The sequence below is a fragment of the Melospiza melodia genome, chromosome 8 (genome assembly GCF_035770615.1).
Source record: "Melospiza melodia melodia isolate bMelMel2 chromosome 8, bMelMel2.pri, whole genome shotgun sequence".
Taxonomy (NCBI): domain Eukaryota; kingdom Metazoa; phylum Chordata; class Aves; order Passeriformes; family Passerellidae; genus Melospiza; species Melospiza melodia.
This window is the reverse complement of record NC_086201.1, coordinates 17,096,474-17,124,181: the sequence shown is the minus strand read 5'-3', so window position 1 is coordinate 17,124,181 and position 27,708 is coordinate 17,096,474. Positions and strand designations below refer to the sequence as shown.

The 27,708-nt window shown below is 35.4% G+C and overlaps 1 protein-coding gene across 3 annotated transcripts in view; it reads left to right on the top strand.

Annotated features, from left to right (window-relative positions):
* Window positions 1-27,708, top strand: part of KCNH7 (potassium voltage-gated channel subfamily H member 7) — a 207,170-nt gene that overhangs the window by 145,305 nt on the left and 34,157 nt on the right. For all 3 annotated transcript variants that reach the window (XM_063162002.1, XM_063162000.1, XM_063162001.1), the window contains 4 exons: window positions 1,599-1,813; window positions 18,798-19,223; window positions 23,727-24,126; window positions 24,599-24,798. In XM_063162002.1, the coding sequence (XP_063018072.1) occupies window positions 1,599-1,813; window positions 18,798-19,223; window positions 23,727-24,126; window positions 24,599-24,798 (1,241 nt within the window). The remainder of the gene's footprint in view (window positions 1-1,598; window positions 1,814-18,797; window positions 19,224-23,726; window positions 24,127-24,598; window positions 24,799-27,708) is intronic.

Below are 27,708 nucleotides of genomic sequence, written 5' to 3'. Positions count from 1 at the left end.
TCCTGTGAATCTGTTCCACAAAAAAATATACTAGGAGAAAAAGAAGGACTGTTTTGCAGTTTAATGGTTAGAGAACTCAGGCACAAACTCTTTTTTGTACCTAAAATTTTAGTCTAGAGCATCATGCCCTCCCTTGTCATCTTAAATTCCCTTCTGCACAGTGGCAAAATTTGAAATGGAGTAATAGAGATTTTCTATCTGTGGTCCAGATTAGCATGCAATTATTATGAGTTTAGGAGAAAGAAAACATGTATAGATCCTTATAAGCTTCAAAAGAAAATGAAATGTCTTCTTCTTCAACAAGCATTTGAAGCCAGGTGTGATGGAAAATCAGCCCTCACTTAAAGAATTTTGAAAAGAAAAATTCAACACAGCATAAAGCATTCACCACAGCCATCCCCAAGCAGCTGGTTGCTTTGAATTTCATTCATTCTCACATTGCAAATAAAATCAACTCTTGCACTGTTGACTTTGCAATTTACCCCATAGGCCTAATCCAACCCATTGACTGTCCCTGAATCAACATACACATTCTTGTTTTCCTCACAGGAAGACAAAAGAAAACCTCAAAAAGAAGAAAAAGAGAAAAGCGTCACACTGTTGCCTTTAAAAGGATTAAGGCAACCTTAAATAAAATTCTCAGGCGGATCTAAGAAGTACCTTTCAATCTCATACTTTATGTACATTACTACCAACTGCAAGACCTGGATTTTTTTCTTAAATACCTAAGAGGATTTAGTTCTCACTGTCTAAACATCACTATAGTACTTTTTCCAATATTATTCATTGCAAGGAAAAGCAACTTTTCCTTGCAATGAATACTTTTGTCTTCCCAATGACCTTATGATGACAGTACAAAACAAGTATTCTGATCATTTACATTACTTTCTTGATCAAACAACTCTCTCTATATTGAAAAGAATAATTATAAAGAATATGTACCTCATGAAGTATGTAAATTCTATATATTTTTAATGATACACTAAAATAGTATAAGAAGGTTATATATACTCTCTTGATACTCTACCTATACTTATATAGGTTATAAAGGTATATACATCTCCTTATAGTTTCCTATATTTTATTAGCAATGACAATTGAAGAAACATATTTTGAGAGTCTACTCAATTTTCCAGTTTCTTTGAACTATCATGTGAGCGTGAGCAAGGTAGAGATGTGATAATAGAGCCTTTGCTAATTCCAGGCACTCTTACATAATCATGTGCCCTATTTCCGCTCTCATAAACAAATGAGCATATAGTCTTTATATTCAGCCAGAACTACAATAAGAGCTCACCAGAATTCCTAGTAAAATGAAAATAATTAAGGATAGATGCATTATGCAATTTGGAATCCATCAACTTTCTAAAAAATATAGAGGGTTATATGTAAAGAAAATGTCATATTCATAGCCAATATTAGATTTCAATCTTATTAGTAAAAGAGTTATTTTTAAAATGTAAATAAGTTTTATTATTAACAACTAGTATACAGAAAAATAGTTTTTAATCACCCTTTTAACATATCCCACCTAAATATTAATGATAATTTATTTCCTTTAATTTCCCAGATACTAAATATATGTTCTGATTTTTCAGGGCCTTTTAATCATATCAAGTCAAGTCTGTTGGGATCCACATCGGATTCAAATCTCAACAAATATAGTACAATCAACAAAATTCCTCAACTCACACTGAACTTTTCAGATATCAAAAGTGAAAAAAAATCTTCATCTCCTCCTTCTTCAGAGAAAGCAATTATTGCACCTAAGGTGAAAGACCGAACGCACAATGTAACGGAGAAAGTTACACAGGTAAGGTAATACATGTTATTTTAGCTCGTTTTCTTTTTTTTTTTTTCCACTGTATTTGATAGATTCTTACTCTTTTAATGAGTGGCTTGGCTATCTCCAGAATAATTTGAAGGCTTTAAAACATTATGTAATTTACCTTCCATTCAGTTGTTTATGAGGTAGTCTACAACATCAGATGATACTGCTAACAAACAAAACTCTTCTGCTCCCTATTTGTTAATGGAAAAGAAATCTAGTATGCACCACATGTCCCAAATAAGACCATTAATTTCAGTGATTCCTGTCATTCATAAATGTTAGCTTCATTCTTCATATTTTTTTCTCAACATTATGAATTGCTGATTAGTTAGGGTACAACATGATAGCAAATGGTAGGTGATTGTGCCACTGTATCATATCTCATAATTTCTGTTCAAGTTCTTTGGCTTTTCATAATGCTCTTTCTTATTGGTATATTTTTCCATATCTGTGCTTCCATAAGGCTGTCAAAATGAAAAGCACATACCTTTGGACTGGATGTACAATATATCTTGTGAAGAAGGCCTATAATTGAAGCAAAATTTAAAATTATTTAAAATAGCTGTTTCTTCACTCTAAAACAGATGCAGTGCCCTCTGAAGTCAAAGGAAATTTTCAGCTGATTTCAATATTATTTTATTTGTGTTACAATCTTATATGGAGAGTGACAGGGACAGGCGAGGAATGTGGAACATACTGAAAAAAATACCAAGAGATGACAGTATCCCAAATAACATTTATAAGGTTAGTAAGCAGAGGGTTGGCCCTTAAATGCCTAGACAGACTGAAAGAGGTAGAAAGTGCTTTGCAGTAGAATGCAGATAGATAAGGAAGATCTTGCCAAGAGTATATTTGGACTTAGAATCATAGAATGATAGAATTTAAGACCAGCATGTCCAACCATTAACCCAGCATGGACAAGTCCACGACTAAATCATGTCCCCAAGTGCTGACCAGACTGCAGCTTCTCTACATTGGTGCTTTGCCAGACAGGGTCCATGTTCCTACTCCCTTTGACAGATATAAAAAGGGATGTATTGTACACCCTCCTAAAGAAATAGAGATAAAAGTTCTATCATTTCTATTTTGAGATCAGTTAGTGCCTAAAAAGTAATTGGATTTTTATCTTTCATATATTTTGTCTTTAATAGCTAGCTTGAATCCGCAACCATTGTCCTTTCTTCTGTGGTCAGTTTTGAAAGATATAATCTCTTCTGGATCCATTTTGATATGTTTTAAATTATTCATAGTAGTTATATATAGAAATCTTTTCATAGATAATACGGCAAAAAGTCAAGTTACATAAAAAAGACTAATTTTTATAAGTTATATAAGTATGAGACAAGGTAGGTTTGTCAGGGGTGTTTTTTCTTTGGTTTTTGGGTTTTGGTTTTTTTTTGGTTTTTGTTTTTTGAATTCTGACTGGCTAATTAGTGCCAGAGTGCTGAGCTTCTATGTTCTACTGATGCTGTTGAGGGCCGAAGGGAGGGCAGAAGGTTTTTTTTAAATCTATGTTTATTCTCCAAATAATTTAGATTTTATAAAAATTCCAATGGAAATGGCATGGATCAGCTAATCTATCAATGAAAATTGATACCTACTAAATTCAAAATTAAATTTGAAATGCTCTATAAAATCTTTACACTTCAAAAAAGCCTTCCAATTTAATTTGACATTGGTTTATGTCCTTTTCTAGAACAGTCTCAACCACTGTGCAGAGCACAATTTGCATACCAAACTTTGATGCCATATCATTCATTATAATTGGAAATAGCTCCCTGCAGCTGCTGCTTTTTCTGTTATTACATTCACTTATCAATATTTTTAGTTGCTGCTGCATTCTAAATGCTAGAATTAGGTACAGGTAGAAGCTCTTAGGAGATATAAATAAATGTAGGTCTATAGTATTACAGTAGTCAAGGATCTAGTTAACTAGAGGTTCATTAATTAGATTAGAAATAGACATTTAGAAGATTTAAGTGGCTAGTTTTAGTCCTGTTTATGTTTCTATTCCCAGTGATTTTAATATATTTTGTTAGAGTCAGCTCTTTGAAGCTTCTGCTTCATGTCTGAATATAAATTTCTTTGTAAATCTGTTCTTGGGCCTTAGATCCATCAGGAATCTATCTGCAGAACAGCGCAAAAGTGGGCTTGGAAGATTTGAGCAGAGTGTTGAGAATATAATATGGTGGAAATGTTAGGAAATGTTAAAGGAGGTAGTAAAAATATGCTCATGCTGGCACAGTCTCTGATAAGGAAATCTGCCAAACAGCATCAAAAATACACAGAGGGCAATATGATCTATTTAATCTATGGGGCAATATCAGTAAAAGAGTAAATGAGTACAAAACAGCCATAGTAAGTTCAAAGGTCACCCTTAATCAGAGTTGTGACATTCTGAAACAGTCTTCTAATGAAAGAAGTTAGGGCAGCAATTCTAAGTGTTGCTAGAAAGACCCTGAGGATGTAGGGAAGGGGTACATAAGATGCTGCATTTTCTGGGATTGCAGGACTTGATGACATGAAAGGTCACATATTGTACCATTCAAATATACATCCATCCATCTCTCCCTTTGTAGTCATATTTTCTCTTTCTCCCTTTCCTAAGTTTTGCTGAGAAATGTGATCCTGATGTTATAATCTGACAATTCAACTACTGTAGCTCCTCATGGTGGAATGCAAAATATACCAGTGAGCATTTCTGTTGGACATGCAGCCTGGATTCTCTCTCATTCTCTCTCAACAGTAATAAATCAAGTATCAGCATCACAGAATGCAACAAGTTCTTTCCAAAGACAACAGCTGTATAACTTTAATATCTGCAAGCTGGGGATGTAATTTGGGTCTTTAAGAGAGTGAAAAAGGAAAGGATGGCACATAGCCACCTTCAGAGGGAAGAGGAAGAATAATGAATAAAGTAAATAAGAGAGTCATTGGCCACTGTGTTTAGAGGAAGTGCTGCACTTTGAGAAAACATTTAAAGAGGAGTCAGATACTTTAGTAAAAAGATTTTGGTGGAATAAATTAGAAATAGAAAGTAGAATAAAATTTAGAAAAATTATTTTAGAAGAAAGAAGAGATGCTGTGGGACAGTAGTTTATACTTTGAGAGAAAAACCTAGGTTATGCATTCTACGGCAAGAAACCTTCCAATACTGTTTTTCTACTTAACAGGAGGGTTCGGGACATTATGTAGAGATGAAAATTGCCTTAAGATATAGCTTGCAGTGAAGTGCTGCACATGTGATGGTCCTGAATAAGTAAATTCCCTGATTGCTTTGCCTGGATTTTCACCTGGGGCTTCACTGATCATAACTCCTTGTGTAATGCCAAGAAGCATAACATCTTCTGGACACTTTCTGCATAACTGACTTTTAGTCAGAGAATTAATCCAGGTGTAGCTGCCAGATAACCCTGATTGATAAATTTGCATTGTTATATCCTAGTGCAGATTTTTGTGACTAAATTATATTTACATTTCCATTCCACTTAAGAAAAGATTGATTTTTAAAATGTTTTTCCTTATAATTTCTAGAGGTGTTAATGTCACTCTCTTCTAGAAGAATCTCAACTTCCTTTTTTCCATTATTTCTTTTTTACAGTCTGTTCAGGAGGACAGTGCAATTTCTGCACTCTTTTGTACTGACAGGTTCAGTTGGGGTCCTGACACTGATGGTTAGAAAGAGACAAGTCTTCCTAGAGGCACAAAAGTAGACTTTTATTAAAGAAAGCAGTAGGGCAAAAGTCTGACATCTGTCCCTTAACATTTTTTATGAATTCATAAAGGGGACTTCTGGCCTTAAAATTTCAAGGTAGAAAGACACAACAGGAACTGATTTTATCTTTTGCTTAAATACTGATTTATTTTAAAGCTTTTTAGACATCCAGTTTCCACTGATGTTCAGCTGCAAAGCTGTGAACTCCATTGTAAACAGACTCATGAAGACTAGAACAGTCAGTGTCTGTGCCTTATTTTTAAAGAAAAGAGAGAATTCCTGAATTCCCATAACTTAATACTGTCTACAAATAATTGTCGTAGTTAATAAACTGCAAATTACTGGTCTCTTTATTGTGTTGTTTAAGAAAAACTGTTTTGTTGCTTTGGTCACTAGTATCCAGAGAACATTTATCTCCTTGCAATTCATCAGTCTGAAGGAATACAGAATGTGGTTGAAAGGCCCAATATATATCTGTTGTTCATTATTTATCTCAATAAATGACTTACAGGAAAGTAAAACTCTGTAGTATTTTAACTTCTTGTAATAATAGATTTCAGAACACTTTCATTATCCACCCACCTCTAGAAAACATATATATACCCAAACTGGTCATATGGCTTATGAAATGATAAATATATACCTTGACAGGCTACACAGAATATTGTGATCTGATTTGCAGACATGCTGAACACCCACAAATCTTCCAAAAATAGAGCTGCTGGTGAGGGGGGGTGGGGGGAGGCTGGGGACCATGTATGAAGTGATAGACCTTGTAGTTTCACTGCATGTTTTTGTAATCTGGCCAGACTCTATTTTGTTCCCCAAAAGATTAAGAAATAAGTAACAATATCCTCCCAAGGCCAATAAAGCTGCTGATATAAAAAGAACTATTATATGATCATGACTTCAAACTGACCTTCAGCTTTTCAGGCTAAAAGAAGACTACCAGCATCTAGGACAGAGGGGGGCAATATAAAACCTAAAAATAAACCAAATTATTGATCTATACGTTTTCAGCAGTCTGATTCAGCTGACGCACTGTGCTGTTTACATCCTGCAATAACTCACACACAACATTTCAAGGCTGTTCATGTTGCATTCTGCATAATGCAGAAAACTGAATAAAGGGGAAACAATTTTGATGCCTTCCAATTACACAGCAAGAGATACATATAATAGTGAAATTAGGGGGTAAGCAGGGCCAACATTTCCTAATGTATGGAAAGTTTAAATTTACTCTGAAATGAAATGCTTCTTTTTCTTGTTACTTGTGAATTGACACATCTTATACAGGAGTTTTCCCTTTCTTTACAGTAATAGTTAGCACCCTCATGCAATAAATTTTCATCTTTTATTGTCATTACATAATTAGGCTTTGTAATTACTATAGATGTAATTATAGAAATAGTATAAATGTGAGTAATTTCATTGTAATTTAGCAAGTGTGACACACTGTGAAACCAAGAAAAGCAGATGCCATGGTTAAAACCAGTAAAAATACCTCAGTCCCACTGTAGCCATTTAAACCTGTGCCAAGGTGTCACCACAACTGTAAAGTAGTATCTTTTTCACCAGAGCAAACAGGTATTCCAAGTGTGTGGAAGCAGAAATTAAAGCCCACTGTTTTGATCAGTTTCAGAAGAAAGCATAGTATCTTCATTACAATTATTTGCTGCTGCATCAAGTAATAAAAATAAGATTCACAACAATTGTGAAAGATAAAATATTCCTTCCTTACAGTAGAGCCTCTTCTTTTTGTGACAGCTGAATAGGTTTAGGCATCTGAACTGCTGCAGTGTTTCACAACATATGGTAGAAATGGAGCAGTCGGAAAGCCCAGATGCTTTGCAGCATGTAACCTGGATGCATCCTTAATTAGTCCATGTCCTTCCCCCAAGATCTGCTCTTCTATTACCTGATCTTGCTGAGTTGGGAAAAAGTATCCACTATCTTCTATGAATTACAGTTTTGAGTAATCAAAGCTTTGTGTGATCTCTGTGTTTACTGTTGTGATGCTAACATGGAATAAAGCATATGACCTTTGTTAATATTAGCTCATTTGCCAAAGCAACGTTCCTCTTCTAATGCTAAGGACTAGGAGAAAATAGACTTTCAGATGGCATTGTAATTTGTTCTGATAATAAGGAGTTGAGTGCAAGAACTAATACTCTACAAAGCAAGCAAAGCTTATAGAAATAAAGGTGTTGGCAGCATTTAGGCAAGCCTCATTTCTCTGGTCTAGAGCTATAAACACCCAAACTCCCACTTCATGAGGATTGACCTTGGAAGTTTCTAAACTTGGTAGGTTACTCTGCTGAAACCAACAGTTTTGACACTCACCAGAACAGTCTCACCATGAACAGCAAGTCAAGCCCCACTAAAATCCAAAGCGCTGTGAGATCCTCTGATGCATTTGGCATGGGCAGTCTGGAATAATAGCTTTCACATATGCAGTTAGAGTTGCCTTAAAACAGCTGTGAAAGTCATAGTCCATCTTTCACTTAACCTTAGGACTGTACAAAAATGTAGTGTGGAAGAGACCTCTAGAGGCCATCTAACCCAGCCTCCTATGCAAAACAGCACAACTGCAAAGTTAGATCAGGGTCTAGTAGTTACCGTGTTAACCCAGGACAGTTTCTATCTTTAGGAGAGCATAAGTATATCATTTCCCAGAGATAGACAGCAATAGCAGCTGACATGGGGAAAGAGGAAGGGAAGAGGGCAGAATGCTGTGGATCTCATGGGTCACAAAAAGCTGCTATTTTTCAAGAACACTGCTGGTGTAGCTAACATTCAGGACAACCTCTTAGAAAGAGGCAATCCTGGATTGTAGTTCCAGAGTAATTTGACTGTTACTTATCTTACATAAATGACCATCTGTTAAAAAAGGCACAAAAATAACCCTGGGCACCACGGATTCAGACTCAGGACTCCCTCCCTCTCTAAGTGCCCTTACCCTCAAATGGTCTGGAGTCTGAACTCTGCTCTAGTGCCAGGCAACTCACATGTACATACTGTAGGACCAATGTTGGATCTAGTCACAAAATCCCATAACCTGGACAGGCAATGTTTAGCATTTACCTGAAATTATATAGTCCCACCTTTTAAAAGTGTTTTCCTCAGGGAAAAAAAAGGCAAGTGTGATCAGCTAACAATTTAAATTCTTTTCTCTTTTCATGTAATACTAGCTAGTATACAAACTGAAGTTTTTGTGGGTAATCTAATGATTAGTTTTTTCAAGGAAATTTTTACTCTCCCACACATCACTAATGAAAGAAATTGATGAATAAACTAAATTTTAAAAAGAAAGTTCCTGCAATTTGCAGATGTTATGATGATTATTATAAAGCAGTTATGTTCTAACATTAATTATAAATGAGATCCTTAAGCATATTAACAAGAAATAGCAATGAGGTTATTATTTTTATGTCTTGGGCAGAGGGGAGGAAAAAAGCATGTGGATTAGTTGTTTTTGATGTAGTGGCAACTGAGGAAAATGTTTTCTAGTTAGGGCCTGATAAGGTTTAGCATTTTTTCAAAGTAGTAGAAATAGTAAGAAAAAGCAAAGACCATTAACCCCAGTCAGCACAGTGTGTTGTTTGATGAATTCTGAATGCCCTCAAAATTAATAAGCCGAATGAGAAGGTCATTTTTCTCATCTATTCCCTGTCATGTGTTAGAACTTGGATAATGCTTTCAGCTTGTAACTGGTAACAGAATCAATAGAGAAGGGCAAACCCAGAATAGTTCAGAGTTATTGCTTTTCAAAAAAAAAAAAAAAAAAAAAAAAAGAAGGAGTAAAAAGTAGAAACACTCCTTAAATTATATTTATGGATGATGTTGGTGTTAGTGACCATAAAATCAATAAGCGTAGCACAAGGAAAATCTCTAGGAAGTATTTATTAAAAGTGGCTAGTTCAAGCCATCTGTTATGAACCAGTTTAAACACAGAAGAGTGGGGGAAATGAAGCGTCTGTGAATAACACAGATCAGACCCAGAGAGGTTTGAAATATACCCAAAAAACATGACTAAAACCAGATGAGGTTAGATGTTGGCACCAAAAAAATGGCATATTTCATTTAATAGTAAAAGAGGCAAAAGGGGAGAGAGAGGGAGAGAAGAGAGAAGGAAAGAGAGAAAGAGTTGTGCATGGGGAGTGGGGGGACAGGGAGAGAGTGAAACATATCACCCTTCCTGGGGTCCCAACTGTGTCTCATTGTCCCCCTCCATCTGGTCTTCTTGGCAGTGAGAGTCTCCCCTCTCCGTGCCCTGCAGCACTGCACCAAAAAGTGCAGAATGCAGAGGGTTGATGTATGTTAGACCAGGTGGGAACGCCCAAGGCGCCTCCCGTAAGGGGACCAGTTTGACACAGTCCCTTGCAGCACTTTGGATATGTTGTATCATGTTGCAGTGCTCTGATGCAGTCTGGGGACCTCTTTGGAGGAGGCTTCGATGGGCCGTGACACCCTTCTGCTGTCCTTCCCAGGGTGAAGCGGCCCCACATCTGAGCTCTGCACAGTGGAGGATGGTTGCTCACCGCCTCTGACCAGAGGCTTTTTCACTACACACCCAACGCCTCTTTCCCCCCACCCTTCGGTTCGAGGGTCTGTTCAAGCCTGGCAGCTGATAGCCCTGAGGCTGTGGTCTCCACCCTGAAGGTGCTAAGGATGTTCCAGCTGTGAATGTATTCTTCTAGCCCAGGCCTGAGTCACTGACTTCATCAAGGAGTAGTTCTGGGCCTCAGTCAGAAGGCCTGTTCAGGGCGTGGTGGTCTTCTCTGCAGCTTTGCTAGTACAGTTCTACTATAATAGGCAAAAGTCCTTAAGGGAGATGTTTAAGCCATAAATTATAACATTCTATCTCCAACACCATTGAAAGTGTAAAACTATACTATAAAATAAAAATCTATCTGAAATAAAGTATTGAAATTATATTAATATTTACCTGATATTGATACGTAGAAAACACAGTTTCTTCTTGATATTTTATTTACCTTAGGTAAGTCTAGTTTTCTTTGACAATTGAATAAATTTTGCATTGTAGCACATGGTAAAATCGTCCTTAAGATACTTTAGGTTTATTTACAAGCATAAAAATTTCTTTTTTTTCTAAAAGAATTGCCAGTTTTACATTAAGGTAGCATCTTTTTAAATATGGAAATTCCAGTAACTACTCAATATCTTGGAAGCTGGCATGAAATGGTATGTTCAGCTCGTATTAGGAGTATACTACTACTAATAAATGAGAAACATTTATTAAATGGGAAGAAAAGTTCTTCATTTCACAGCTTTGCATTTTTTCTCTATTCTAAGTATCCATCTTTGAAAATGTTCTACTTTCTAAATGAATTCTATCAATTATGAAGAAACCTTTGTTTTGAAGCCAAATAACTTCTGAATTATGTGGGCTCATATTTGTACCAATTTGTTCTGTTCAAGGAAGTTTCATTTCACTGGGTTTGTAGATGAGTTACAAATGGAAGACTATAACCGAAGGAGAATAACACATTTTGCTACATCTTAGTCTCTGATGTTGTTAGTTGCTGAGTTTGGAATTGAGAAAAAAATCAGAGCCTGTGGCTCATGGCCATTCTGCAGAACTTGTTAGAGGCCAGCTAATTTATTTTGACAAATTTTGTTAGGTTAGGATGCAGACTCTAGCCTCCTTACAGATTTTCAAAAAAAGCTTGAAAAATAAGTTTTGTCTAGGATAGTTATTTGCAGATATATTGTGCTGTCTGTTTTCTCACTTCTTTACACCCACAATATCCAGTAAGGAAAGGAAACTGCAGTTTGCACTGTGTGATAAATTAGTCAATATATCTAGAAAACAATGAGCATTAAGGCTTACAGGCTTCTATTCTATTTTCCCCACTGGATTGAGCTTTCAGCGCCTGCAGTAGCACCAAAAAAATTCTTGTATCTCCCTGGTTGTCACAGTTTAACCCCAAAAAACTATCATACAGCAGCTGCTCCGGCTGCTCCTGTACCCTCAGTGGGATGGAGGAGAAGGTCAGGAGAGATACTAGTACTGATGTGTAAACAAAAGGAGAGGGGAAGACAAAACAGGAGAGACGGAGACACAGGGGAAGACCCAAGAAAAACAAGTTACACAGTACAGTGCTCCCAGCCTTCTGACTGATGCCAAACCCATTCCCAAGCCGTGATAGGTCTGTCTTCCTGGTGATCCCCCTCAGTTTTTAGTCTGGCCATGACATTCTATGCTGTGGACTATGCATTGGCCTGATCGGGTCGGCTGTACTGCCCATGCTTCCTCCCAGCTTTTTGTGCACCTGCTCACTGAGAGAGCCTGGGAAACTGAAAAGTCCATGACTTAGGGCAAACATGACTTAGCAGCCAAGGCATCAATGTGTTTTCAACATTATTCCTATACCAAATCCAAAACAGAGCAGTGTGTCAGCTACTAAGAACAAAAATTAACTCTCCCGTAGCCAGAATCAGGACACTGGTTAAATCCATAAATAAAACCTCTTCTTCTCTCCAAAACATGAGCTTCATTTAGCATAGCACGGGCAAGGTAGAGCTTCTCAAGGACTTACTTTTTTCTCACTGGTTCTGTGCTATTTTTGTTTTGTTATTGATTCTGTTGGAATATCAGAGTATTTAGTGAAGAATCACCATGAAGATCATACCATGTCTTGCCACAATTCTTCAAAACTAAAATAAGTTCTTGCATTGCAAAACAATAAAAGATTTACAATGCAAAAATATAAGATCCAGCTACTGGTTGAGCAAAGGCAAGTTTGTCTGCTCACTTCTCCATGGTCACAAATCCACCCTTTTTCTATGCCTAACCAGCATTAATGGAATGGGTGGCCCTAAAAATCTGGATCATGCTGATATGGGTTGGTTCTACTAATGAAATGTATTTTGTATCATTAGATTTTCTGTATCTATGTATGCAATCTGCTCCATCTAGCCTTGCCAAATGGCTTTTTGGTTAAAATATTGATGGCCAAATTGTATAGAAGTTTGGGTAATGCACTTAACATTCCTAAAAGTAGTGCTGAGAGCAGTACTTGGGCAACCTGGTCAGAATGCTAAGACTAAATATCTCCTTTAAGTGAACAAGGCTGGGATTTGCTTGTTAGGCACAAACAAGGAGAGCCACAGGGAAGATGGCAATTTTTAAAGTAAGGTTTTCTCCCTACCAGAACAGTTTCTATTGCAGTTCATATATTTTTAAACACTATGGGGTCTAATTACAAAATGCAGATTTTCTAGACTCTAAAGTTTGCTCTTTTTTGCATATTATGGGAAAAATATTTACCAAGAAACTGAAAGTTAAACTTAAATACGAAGATATACATAAGGATCTTTTCTTCCTTTCTCCTGTACTCCTGACAGTTATGTCAGTAAGTACTGTAATCATAGAATCAAACAAGGAATGCAGTTACTTCATTATCTCTCCATGCACTTCAGAAATTCTTATAGCTTTTATTCTTTTCTTTATCCAATCAAAGTATTTGACAGCCAGCAAACCAGTCAAAATGTATAATAGTGAAAAATGCTTTTTTCATAAATATTGTAAGGATGAGATAACATCAACAAGCACAAAATCTCAAAATCTGCTTCTTTTCTTGTCACACTGTGAATAGATGCTAGAAAATATATTCTTGATTGCTAAAAACCACACAATCATTTAAGCCCTTATAAGAAATTTGACCCTTGATATTTTTTTTCAGACATATAAATGCTTGTCAGCAGCTTAGTGTTGCCAGAAGAGCACTGAATAACTCACAAACTCACTAGAATGTTGAAGGATAGCATTTTCTGTCTTCTGAAATATTATCTCATAGTGAATTTTAAATAAGAGGGTTATGCAACTTTTAATACATATTCTGTCATTAACTTTTGCTAAAAAAGTCAATATCTTCTTTGTAAATATCTTCTTTAATAATCTGTATATCCCTAATTTCAGTTTTAAAGAGCAGTAAAGTGCTCTTAGTAAATCTATGTGCTTCTAAGTGTTGCTCTGACCAATGTCAAAGTAATTATATACTGACTGGCAGGAAGAGGCCCCTGAGGTTTAAGATTACATACCATTTCTTAAAATTTTCATGGAAAATTAACTATAAAAATACCTACTCTCTTTTAATATCTAGCTTAATAAAAATAAATTATAGGTTAGAGATATTACATGTATTCAATTTTGGTGAAAGAGTCTTGTAAGTCAATATATATTATTTCCCTGAAACCCAAACAATTTTACTTAACAAACAGGAGAAAAAGGCTGTTCTACTGTTTTGATCATGAGACATGCATGTTTCTTTAACCATTTGAAGATTTTGCCTTGCTGTGTATGTAAATATGTTTAGCTGAATAAGATATATAATTATTTGATAACTTCATGAAAATTCAGCCCTTCATGGCCTCAGCGAGGCACTTGGCACACCGAGGAAGTCCCATTTCCCTCAAACAAGCTTCTATGTGACAGATGGATATCTAGAACAAAAAAAATTAATATACACTCAGATAATCTTTAAATTTTCAGGTTCCACCACTACTAGCAGAAGTTCTGTTTCAATATCTATCTAAAATTACATTTGGTGAATTTGAGGATGTAGTGGAAGAAAAAATAAAACCTTCTGTGTAAGACCTCATTACTTTACCACAAACTGTCTGACAGAGAGTGTTTTAGCATTCAGCATTATATACAAACAGTCACATTACATGATTTTAAAACCTTTAATAAAGACAAAGAGAGTAAGACAAGAAGGCAAGTATTATTAACATTCCTTACCATTAGTATTTCAGGAGATGTTCTTTGGTAGCTGTCCTTTGACAGACATGTAAAAATATCTTTTACATGTAAAAATACCTTTTACATGTAAAAATATCTTGTAAAGCTGGTATGTGAAAGCCTTATGTAATACTGTGTTTGCAGCAAATTAAGAGCACTTCAGCTTTCTTTCAGTACTGGTGTAATCTTCTTAATTGTTCATGTCTGCATAAGGAAGACAATCATCAAGATGACTGAAATATGAAAATCCATTAAAGTCTTTTGGGGAATTAGGTAATGCCTACTATCAGAAAGTCAATATTAATTTAAATTCCATTTGTTCATTAATACTCGTGTAATATTTATTTTTAGTTGGTTTTAGATTCAGAAATCTCCTTAGGAGGTCGAGTCTGTAGATGTCTCATGGTAATGGTATGAATAGAGAGGAAAAGTACTTGCTAGTTATAGCTTGGCAGCTTCAATAGAACTAATACACAAGAGAAAAGAGAGACAGGAGAGGTTGCTTCCAGAGAAGAAATTTCCATAAAATCTGTTAAAACCATTTTAAAGCTGAAGCAATACTCCCTCATTTTGAGTGCTCTATCATTCTGATTTAAGGTCAGGACAAAAACCGTCAATTACAAGAATATGGCCTTTGCTTGCAAGTCTGATTCATGTTTCTCATTTCTTTTCCTTTCCAAGTTTTTCCTGTTCAATACTGTTATTAATCTTGTTGATAAAGATCTGAAAATTAGTTCAAAACTACCTTTAAAAAGGAAGACATTGTATTGTGTATTTGGGTTAGATCTAAAGAGGCAGATATTCCAAATTCCTTCATTTTTTTCCACTAGCTACGATAATGATTACAACACAATTATCATGGTTCAGCTTCTTCTTTACATTTTCATGTAATTTCATATTTTGGTGTTGAATATCCTTTATTCAATGAGCTCCTTAAATCATAGTAGCTATTCAAGTATCTCAGCAGATGAGGTGCTGATGTGTTTCTAGATTTGCTACATCCTTCCTGGCTTAAGGATGTAGGAGTGATCATCCACTCAGTTCTCAGGGCTGTGTGCCTAGCATTGGACTACTACTGGAGTGAGTGCAGCAACACATTGGCAAAATAATATTTTTTTCATGTCATATAGTATTTCTTAGAAATAAATATTTCAACATTGTATTTGAACAGGTACATAGTTTTACACAAGATGTTTTATGGATGAGATAAATGTTTATTTTAAAGTTCCCAAAGTAATTTGGGACTATATTTATAGTTTGAACTTTATTAAATGTTTATGAAATTCTCTTAACATAAAAGGTGCTATGCGTGACTAACCTTCTCAGTACAAGATTTACTTTAATTCATCTGTTGCAAAAGCAGCAGTGACAAAACAGTATTTAGTACTGAATATAACTACACCATTTAAATATACATACACTTCATATGAGGCAAACTTGGTCATGAGGCATAGCAAAGTACCATCTAATTTATTAATGATTGCAACCATCAAACTTTCACATCTACTTTTCACACAGATATCTGTGTCCATCTACTCTAAATCTGTTCAGTTTCACTCAAGCCCTGATACCTTTTTTGATATTTTGTCACCTGTAAACATTGTTCTTTGTTCAAATTTTCTGGATGTGCAGTACTTCTGTTTTAGATGAAAGGTGTTACCTAGATTGTAAACATGTTACATATTCTTTCTGTGAGTGTACATTAGACACCTATCTTCTGTTTGTTTGGAAATACATGGCACAAAAAATATTGTGACTTCTTAGCAGAGGTGAAAAAGGTCCAGAATTTTCTGAATAACTTGCGTTTTGCATTTGGTCCATACATTTGCAATATGTTCGAGGGATGAGTGCAGTGCTTCTTGAATACATTGGGAATGGTTCCCGGTTCTTTTCCATGTTCATGTGCTTTGCTTAGCTCTATAGTCACTTAAAGAGCCTGGATGCAGCCCTGTCCTAGACTTGCTCTCATCAAGTGGTAGAATAATCAGGAAACCATACTGTTAATCCATGCAATGGTTTGACAGAAATATTTATTTGACAATTCATCATGACATTAATCATTTATTATTTCTGCTATAATTTATTCATATGCTATTATGCTTCTTTGTTTCTAGGTCTTTGGTTTTTACTGTGTGCATTTGCATTCTTTAATAAATTTAGAATGAGAATGCCTCAGAACAAAATTTATGAACATACATGTGATAGCAGTATGGGTCTCTCAGACTGTCTTGAAACTAAAGTTTGAATAGTAGAATCATTGAGTGATAGAATGGTGTGGGTTGGAAGAGAGTTTAAAGATTATCTCATTCCAATCTCCCTGCCATGGGCAGGGCTACCTTCCACTACTCCAGGTTGTTCAGGCCCCATCCAGCCTGGCCTTGAATTCTCACTGAAATGAGGGAATACTGCTATTCCCTCATTTTGTCCAATTGTTTGGATTTTTAAACTCCAGTTTTGCCTAAATCAATTTAAACCAATTTAGGAATAAATGTAACTAAAATTAGATTTGGAGTCAGATTTCAGGGGAATTAGTCCGGTTTACATTCTGTGTTGCTCTGAAGTGAAGCAGAGTGTCTGGAATTTTCAAGCAACAGAAATATGTGAAGTAAGCTTTATTGTCCTTGTTGCCTAATCCATTTTCTTCATTGTCTGAAAATCCAGCGGAACAGTGATATAAATTTTATAAATAGCAGTTCACTTGGCACATATACTCACTGTTCTCAAATACTAAGAAAACCTTGTCAACTCATCAGGTAGGGGACTAAAAATATTAAGACTGCTTAAGAGACTAAGCAATGCTTCAGCTTGCTGTCAGCTAATGTGTTTAATGCATAAAAAAGTAGCCAGCACCATTAGTTAAATGCAAGTCTTAGTTACAATACAAAAAATTGATGAACAGCCTCTACCTCAGCAGAGTGCTCAGCCCAGTGCTTGGTGGCTGCTTGGAGCTAGCACATATTCTTTGGATGACTTAATCACTTCTTTCTTCAAGTGAAAGAGACCAAAGAAGAGTGGTTATTAACCCTCATGTTCTCACAATATTTTCAGAGTAGAATTTGACTGGGTAAGATTAGTGTCACTTATATTACTAAGGATAGGGTCTAAGATATATGCAACTATTTCTGTTGAAATTTTAGACAGAAAATGCTGCGCTGACCCTTAGAATTTTCTAAGATTATGTTTAAGGAGCAGGGATTCCCTCTGTCTTGAACAAGCTGAATTCTCAAGTCCCAGAATACTAACTGTAAAAAGAAAGCAAATAAAAGCAGGCAATATCACTGAAAAGGTATATCCCCGTCCAATCACCATTTCATTTGAGTAGAATTATTCATTTTAATAGCTTTTGAAGTGACCTATTTTTTAAATAGAATTGTTTTTAAATAGCAGGAGAATAAGGACTAAGCAGAAGTAATTGGTGGAAAAGGGGTATGAGATTTCATGAACAATGAATATTGCCCAACTGAGTAATAACTGAAGGTTGTCACCATCTGATGTTTGTTCACCAGCCTGTGTAAAATGAAATGGTGTTCTGAGTCCCGTAGGATTTGGAGATCATTTGCAGCACAGAAGGCAATAATTAGCATCATTGCTGACAATCCCAAACACTGAATAGAGACAAAATATAATTTACCTTTTGATCCTTAAAGGTTTTGTTCCTTCCTGACAGAATTCAATCAGACTGAAAGAGCAGCCAAAGGAAATTTGTTTTATCTGGTGCTCACACAATGCTTGCTCTTTGCAACAAAGCAAACATTTCAGCTTCCAGAGCCAGCAAATTAAACAGTGCTTACGAATAATCCTTCCAAATAAAACTGCAATCCAACTCAGATAACACCAGCAGATAACAAATCCATACTTTTAAAAGATTTAAGCATTGAAAAAAGTAGAAGTGAAGGAAAAGGCAATACTCCTGTGGTATCCTTTGTCACACCTTTAGCTGAACTAGAACTATAGCCTCAGTGTAATTTCTCTGTGCATGAGGGTTTCTAACACCACAAAACTCAAAGTGTAGATAGATGTCAAAGACACTAACTTTTTTTAATTTTTGGTTGTGTGCTCTTTCTAATGAGTGTAAACTCTTTTGTAGGGAACGAAAGCCAATGATAATAGGTTTGCTTTGGGAGAAAAACACTACATCACTGCAAGAAAAGTCATTCACTGGCCCTGAGAAGGCTGGCAAGGTTATCATGTGGTGGATAAATGAATTTCATGACATGCTTAATAATGCAGATTTTATGGATATAAGATATGCTTCTTAATGTTTGCTACAGGGGACAAGAATCAACCTACTGTGCAAAATCATCAATGAATTTATTGGACCTGGCAGACACCATGAATTTCACAGAAATCTAGTTTGCCAAAACATTAAATAATTGAAGCTTAATTCTCAAAACGACAATGAAGTAGTTTTTGTTCTGTATTTGCTATGTTTACTGGGAGTAGATACACTGTCTGATTACTGATGTGGATATTTCTTATTTTAGGTTCTATCCTTAGGGGCTGATGTTCTACCAGAATATAAACTCCAGACACCTCGCATCAACAAGTTTACTATATTGCACTACAGTCCTTTCAAAGCTGTCTGGGACTGGCTCATTTTGTTGCTGGTCATATACACTGCCATATTCACCCCCTACTCTGCTGCCTTCCTTCTGAACGACAGTGAGGATCGGAAGAGGAGAGAGTGTGGATATTCCTGCAGCCCACTGAATGTTGTAGACTTAATTGTGGATATTATGTTTATCATTGACATTCTAATAAACTTCAGAACAACATATGTAAACCAGAATGAAGAAGTGGTAAGTGATCCAGCAAAAATAGCAATTCACTACTTCAAAGGCTGGTTCCTAATTGACATGGTTGCTGCAATACCTTTTGACCTGCTGATTTTTGGCTCTGGCTCTGAAGAGGTAAGCTTAAATGAATAAGAAATCTTAAATCTTAATTTATTACTTCACGATAATATTCTGTCTATCCTAAAGTATTTTTTGCTTGTCATTTAATAGCTGCTTAGTATTTCCATCCCATCTTTCAAAGTTAAACTAAAATTAAATCTTCCTTTGTAGAATAAGGCACAATGTTAGCTTTCATTAAGAAAAGAAAACATTGCATGATTCAGCTAGAATTTTTCAGTTATACCATATTTGACACTATCTTGAGAAATAATAAATATATTGTGTGTGAAGGACTTGGTCAAATGGTTTTTTATAGGAACTGCTGCTTTGATTTGTCACTTACTTTCCATGATGCATGTAAGTACTGTGTTGGCATTGCATCATTAAAATAATTTTTCTCTGCTCAAAATATTTAGGTCAGATGTTTACTTAGCAGAAAACAGGTTAGTTGTAGCATAAACTATAGTAATTATCAAAGAGATTTGGCTGATGTCAATTTTATGAAGAATATGGACTATCAAAAGAGGCATGACATGCATGATCTATCTACACAACAGAGTAAAAAATTGTTCAATATATGCATCCAAAACTGGCCTAAAGGTATATAAAATATATGCTATATTCTGGATTCCTGACCCAGCTCATCCAAAAAAATTATTTAATTTAAGAAGGGATAAAATCATAATATTTTCTCTGAAAAGTAGATAATTGGGTTTGACTTTTCTGTGATGCACAGAATGCAGAATTTTTTTTAAAGCAGCAAACTAAGCAAAACATAAATGAGGAGTCTAATGAAACATGAGATTAAACCTTGCACTAAAAATAAATGTTACTAAGGAAAGCTATAAGAAGACAGAGAGTAATATAAAGGACGGGGGGAACATATTAATAGTTCTCTTACCAGAAGAGAACTTTTTTAGTCAGCAGGTGATTAAAAAGCTCAGAGATTTAAGAGAAAATTTGATCACCTTTTGCATTCATTATCTGTGATAGGTGTCCATCTTTCTGCTGGTAACTTTTTCTGTGGTTTCGAAAGCACATATACATGAAAGACCAACATTTTCATAATGGCATCACTTCTAACTCAGACTACAACTTTGCCCTCCAGGCATGGTCTGCATTCCTTTCTGATCATTGATGACTTGTCATTGCCAAAAAATTATTTTCAATGATTAGAAGTGTGTAACATGAAGGGTTACAACAGGGATCAATCCCAAAGTTCATTGAAGGAATGCCCCTGAACATCATTCTTCCCCACCTCCCCTGGTACAGGTGCTTTTAAGAGTAAAGTGCCAGGTGCTAAAGTCCTGCTAAAGGGACAACTTTAACATAAAATAACATTGCAGATTACAGTAACAAACAAGTGCATTCTTGCAGATGAGTAGACAAATTTAAAAATGTGGAAATTGAAACAGAAATTATTGGACCATGTAATGACTTTTTCACTATTGCAGATATAAGTAAATTGATTCTTAATTTCCTCAAAATCTAGTAATTGACCAGTTTCTCTAGCTGGAAAAAATGGCTTTGTTTATCTAAGCAGCAATGATTTTATATGGATTATGTTCCATTCACCATGCCATCATAGCTTCTCTCTCTCATTCATGGTATTGAACATGTTAATCACTTTTCTAAGCTGCTACTTACTGCACTTTTTCTTCCTACACTGCTAACTATAATATTTCACCAATGATCCCTTTTTCATAGTTTAGCAAGAAGAGGCAAATGCAAAATTGACAGAATGGAGCATTTTTCATTTAATGGAATTTCTTAAGTCATGAAAGCTATCTTTTTTGTAAAATAGCTCTTTTTTGTTATCTAGAGATTCTTCAAAGAAAATCCCTAGTGAAAAATTGTATTGAATGGTCTTTTTGTTAAACAACATAAGCTCTAAAGAGAGCTCCATGTGTGCTCATGTAGCTTTAAAACACCTTGATATCAAGTGGAGTCTTGAAAGGGCAGGAGATAATAATCCAAATACCACATACAGCACTCTCCAAATGCTTCTATTTGAGCCATACTTTTTCAACTATAAGGAAGCAACAGAGTTAGACTGCTAACTTTCCAATTTCTAAAATAGGGAAATAATGTAATTTTAATTTTTTTTTCTGCTTAATGACTCAAAATGATGATGATTGGTAGTAAGTAATTCTCTCTTTTTTTGTGTGTGTGTTGTGAAAGTTAGGTGGCTTCCCTGATATTTGGGAAGATAAAAATAATGAGTAGATGGAAAGAAGAGAAAAGAAAAAAAAATCTAATGTGATTATCCAACCACTCTTGAACTTGTAGTCCAGCAGATAGGTATGATGGAAACAGAGAAGCAAGCAATCCAGAAAAGAGAGCAGCATCTATCAGGTTGTTCTTTGCAGATATTAATGGCTGGCACCAGATGGAGTAAGGTAACTGACAGAGTAGGCACCCTGCCTCCTTGGGCATTGTGCTGATCAAAGTATTCCAGCACACCAACAAAATGATGTTCCATGAGATGTAGTTCTGAAACCAAGAACTTCTGTCCCTGGCCAAGTGACACATGGAGGATGTACTGTTACTATGGGAAGGCTACATCTATGCTGAGAAGTGGACAGCATGTTAGGCACATGAAGACTTGTGGACTATGCTTTTCACTTCTGCTGCCAGCTCTCTTTTAGTGTTAAAGCCTCTTCACTGTGTTAAAGAAAATTAAAACTGAGGATGAGTTTTTTGATGCTTAAAGCATATCTAGTCTCATTCATGCTGATTTTACCCTTGAAGAGATGAAGTTTTCTTGTGTTATGTACCTTCCACATACTCCAGAGCTCAAACTGATGTACCTAAGTATAGGATTGACACTGAGTATGAATATTATTAGCAAGTTTTATCTTAAGAATGCGGTGGAACAGTGATGACATATTGTAGATTAACAATCTACCATCTGATCTATTTAAGAGGCACTGTAAGAATATGTGATCTTGCATGACGTAGAGATATGACTACATCTGTAATAGAATGTTTCAAACACTAAGAACAAATCTTAGCTTTTCTTAAGGGATCATAAATATATAAACCTCATCTACCTACAAAGAAAAAATAACATAATCACAATATTTACATGTTTCTGAATCTCAGCCTAGGCATAACATTTTGAAGGGTGTGGTCTTTCAGACTATTGAGGTCACTAACATTCTTTATGTAAAGTTATTATTTGGGGTATTAAACTGAACTAAGGAATGTTACCATACATTATCCTCTTGCTCATCTACTCAGAAAATATGAACAATTCATTGAGTTTTCCACTGAGAAATGCAGCCAGGAAAGGCTTGTTTTGTTCCAAGAGCTTTGGGGTTTTACTCAGAAACATGGTAAATGAAGGATTTAATAAAACAAAAACTAGTCTTGTACTTGTTGCAAAAAAAAAAAAAAGCTTTGCTGTTATGCATATTACTGTCAAAGTGGTTTGTGAGGCTTGGAAAACTTTTCCTGTTAAGTGTCATGTAATATACATGCATGTTAAAACAAGAAAACAAACCAAACAAACAGACTCACAAAACATTAAAATGTGTGCAATCTTGGCATTTACTGAATAGTTTAATATATGTTCAGATTTAATTCAAGGAAAAAAGGTAGCTGAGGGGTTTTTTTTAATCCAGCTGTTCCTCTTAACAATGCTGTCCATTCCTTCTACAAGGAATTAGCAGTTACTAATTTAAATATGAAAACTTACATTAATCACATCTACATTGCTATTAAAAGGTCAAAGCCTCAAAGAGGCTGCAATGGATAATAGCACACAACTGCACTAAAAATCTTGAAACGCATTCCTTCTTTAAAGTTCTCCAATTTACTTTTATAGTGGTGTAGTACTTTTATTACTGGCTTTTGCCACTACACCTACAAGATGCAAAAAGATTAATCTGAAGGAACTTTTACATGATGTTCTGTTCATAGTGCTTTATCTTCTTTCACCTGTATGAATGCTTTTATCATTACAAACAGGAGGAATCTTGCAGATATACTCTTTGAGACACTTCTGCCCTAATACTTCACTTTTCTAGACTATGTGTGTCAGGGCATTGCAAGGAGTTTCTAAGTCAGGATCAAATACAGTCACACAGCTTTCTTCAAGAATACTTATTACCTATGTTGACTTATTACCTATGTAGTCATATAATTATGAGTAGTTCTAATAATTTACACACTTTATCATGTTAAAAAATCATTAATCTGTTGGATCATTGAATCCATTATGGTCAACTCAAGAGTCCAGATCAAGTAAAATATTCAACATGAAAGGGTATTTAGCACATAATGACAACTTCAATATATCTTGATTTTAAATGTACATTTCTTATTTTTTTCCCTGGTTTTATAATGAAATTGATAGCTTAAAGATAATGAAATTAAATTGACATTGAAATGTGTTCTTCTACTCTTTGTGTTGATTCCCCAAAAAAATGGAATTTGTAGTGGTTTATTCTTGCTTACTATACATGACAATACATTTGGTAACAGAGAAAATCAATTCCTATCTTATTTTTACAGACAACTACATTAATAGGCCTTCTGAAGACAGCTAGACTGCTGCGTTTGGTGAGGGTAGCACGGAAACTGGACAGATACTCCGAATATGGTGCTGCAGTTCTGATGCTCCTCATGTGCATATTTGCACTAATTGCACACTGGCTTGCTTGCATTTGGTATGCCATTGGAAATGTAGAAAGACCTTACTTGGCTCACAAGATTGGTTGGTTGGATTCTTTAGGAGAACAACTAGGAAAGCATTACAATAAGAGTGATGCAAGCTCTGGACCATCTATCAAGGACAAATATGTTACAGCACTTTATTTTACCTTCAGCAGTCTGACAAGTGTAGGATTTGGAAATGTGTCTCCAAACACCAACTCAGAGAAAATCTTTTCCATCTGTGTCATGTTGATTGGCTGTAAGTAATTTTATCATGGATTTTAATCTTTTTTTTCTCTATGTGTTTGAGCAAATGGCTTAACATTCTAAACTAATAAGATTATAAGCATGCAGCCGGAAGGGCAAATTCCTAGGGAAAGGAATGTTGTATGCAAAAATATGTTGTGACTCATCCAGTGTCAGGAAGTAATCAAGTTGCTTAACTACTCAAAATCTGTTATCCAAACTGTCAGAATATCTGTGTTGTATATCAGTGTCTATAAGCAAATCCTGTATAAGGTAAGAAGGTGAGTTTGGAGCGGATTTAGGAAATTCTATCCCATCATATTTATATAATCATAATTATATTTTATTTTTCTATTTAAAACTGAACCCATAAATGGATGCATACCTTTTTAACTCTTCCCTTTGTTCTTAACTTTTGCTTAGCCATACTCATCTGCAAAGCCCAGTGATATGACTTAAGTAAGTTTTGTTTCTCTTTAATCCAGCATTAATGTACGCTAGCATTTTTGGAAACGTATCTGCAATAATCCAAAGGCTCTATTCGGGAACTGCACGGTACCACATGCAGATGCTGCGAGTGAAGGAGTTCATCCGCTTCCATCAGATCCCAAACCCTCTGCGGCAGCGCCTGGAGGAATACTTCCAGCATGCGTGGACATACACCAATGGCATTGACATGAACATGGTATGATCTTCTGTTTTTCAGGCAGAGATGCTGAGCAATAGATAAATGCATGAGAAATTAGAAAGGCACTTTAAGTCTTTAGTATTTTCTAGTATTTTTGTAAGCTGTAAAAGTACAAACTTAAGAAGGTGCATATATATCTCAGTTGTTTACAATCAAGCCACTGCATGTTTGGCCTACAAACATTTCACTGCCTAGGTTATTGCCAGGTATATCAGTAATCGGAATTCTCATTGTGTATAGGAAAGCTTGAGAACTGCAGGCTACTTCTGTAAGCTTAAACAGGAAAAAAATATAGGTTTCTTCTTTCGTATGTAGGTATTCCAGAATTTTGTTTGTTCTTCACCCTGATTTTCCACTTCCAGTATCAAACAAGAGAACCTGTGTTCTGTTGATGTCTACAGAGCTACTGTTCTATAAAACCTGTGGAGATCAATTCTTTTTCCAAATCTTTCCATGTAATCTAGAAAAGGTATATTGGGAACAGGTTGAAGAGAGGAGCAGGCAGGTTTTGCTGCTCTTTTCAAAGAGATATAATTGAATCACACAATAGTCTGAATAATTTACTTGCATTTACAGCCATGTAATTCTGCACAGAAAATCAACACAGTACTACTAACCATTTAGCCATCCACAGAAACTCATTTCTGACAAGGAATAACACTCATTTTTTCTGGTTTTGATAAAAAAAGCCCCTGTAATCTCTCCTTCTATAAATACATGGCTAGCTAAAAAGGAATAACAATCTGTTAGTGAGCAAAAAGTAAGCATCTATATCATTCTCTGATTTTCTGGAGATAGAAACATTTTTTCTGAAAAGTCAACATCAGTTTGAAGACACTGAGGGCATTATGCATCTTAAAGAACTGTGAATCTGTGTCTCTGTAGGGATGCTTTCCAGAGGGATGCTTTTCAGAGCTGTAGATTAGAAACTGCAGAACTCTCCAGAAAGCTGTCAAGAACAAGAAAATCTACACACTTTTTAATAATTTAACTAGAAATCAACTTCCAAAATTTTGACATATTCAAACAGCTTTCATGTGATATCTATAACTACATTTCTGAATGACTGTCAGAGTACAACATTTTTATGCAGCAAACAGAAAAAATGGTCTCAATTAAAATCTTTTACGAAGATGAATCACTGACAATTTGACTTTATGGTTACCATTAAGTAAAGCAGATCTTGAAAATACAATAGAAAATTAATATATTTGTCTTCACCTGCCACTTCCATGTGTCCCCTCCAAAGGAATAATATGTCCAGGGCAGGACAAGGACAATTGTATAAACCTCTGCTGGGGATTACTGCAGTGGAAGGCAGCATCAGTAGCTTCATCCTGTGTGGCACTGAATAGCCCTAATTCCTTCTGATGGCAATGGAATTGTGGGGTACTCAGCACTCAGCACTCTGCAGGATCAGGCCCTTAAGCTGCAGGTGTGTTCAACCTAAGCCTAAAGCAGCTCACTGAATTATTTCTGAAGATATTACAAAATCATATGTGCCTTAAGTAATTCATTACCACTAATGGATGTACTAAAACCCCCTGGTTCACATGAAATAGTTACTATAACTGGATATTGTCACATGAAAAGTTGCATAATTTGGAAAGTGGTGTACGGAAATTAGTCTTGGATTTGTCATGAATGTGAAACAACAATTAAATGGATTAAATAGCCCATATTCTGCAATATGATTGTGAGGCAGTATGGAGGATTTGTTTTTAATAAAGTCTGGAAAAACTCAAAAGTTTAGTATCTTGTTTCATTGTATTTCATTCCTTATTCTATTCACAGTTCTACCCTCATGTTATGTCAATCGCCTTATTTCCTTTAAGAGTTAGAATGAATTACACTTAGTACAAGGATAATATAAGAATTGTGTGATTTACATTGTACTTATGAAAGATTTATCTCTTTCCTGTCTGCTTCACACCTAAATACATGGAATAACACCACCCACTGGTAAGAGCAGGAGGTATTTATATCAAATTTAATTCCAGTATAAAGTGTGAAGAATATCCATGTTATCTGTTGGGTTTAGAGCTTGTTCAGTGCTTTCTAATTTTAATTGTAACTTTTTGCATGATGAAGGGGTAGATAGCAAAGGGAAATAATCCAAGCAGAATCAGATGTGGGGCAAAATGGTTACTAAAAATTAGACATTAAAAAATGTCAATCTAACCATGTTTATTAATCACTGTTTTACCCCACAACTCAAGTCATGCTTCTTTGCCCAAAAAAGGTCATGTGCATATTGGTTTGCATCAGATAGTTGCTCTGTAGGAATGTCACTGACAAAGTTGTCATGCTGCTGATCATTCTGCATTTTCCTTTGTGTGAATGCTCTTGGTTTACACCATATATGCATGTTAACACACGCACCAATGATGTTTTCTTGGCTATTAGCCATGCGCATATGAGTTGGACTTGCATGTGGTTTTTACTTAATTTTGCATGAAATACTTGCATTTAGAAAAAGGACTAATATTGTCCTCAAACAAATGTGTTTGACTTCTGCCCATGTCTACTTGGAGTTTTTTGTGAATTCTGAAGGCAGAATTTCATCTAATATCTTTTTTCTTCATTTCATGACTGAAAGCTGATAAAAAATCAAAAATCTCCTTTGAAATCTCCTTTGAAATATTAAGTGCATAATAATTTACATTGTGTATATATATATATATATGTACATGCAACATATACACATACATACTCATATATATATATATATATATATATAAATAACATGGAGAATATGTTTCAAAAGATATTTTAAATTATCCTCGGTAATATATTTAAGAATCCAGGTAGAGTGGAAAACAAAATACAAAAAAAGAGATTAAACAGAAACCCTTTTAATCTCAGGAGTAATTGTGCACTAAGACTAAACTTGATTTTCTAAACAAA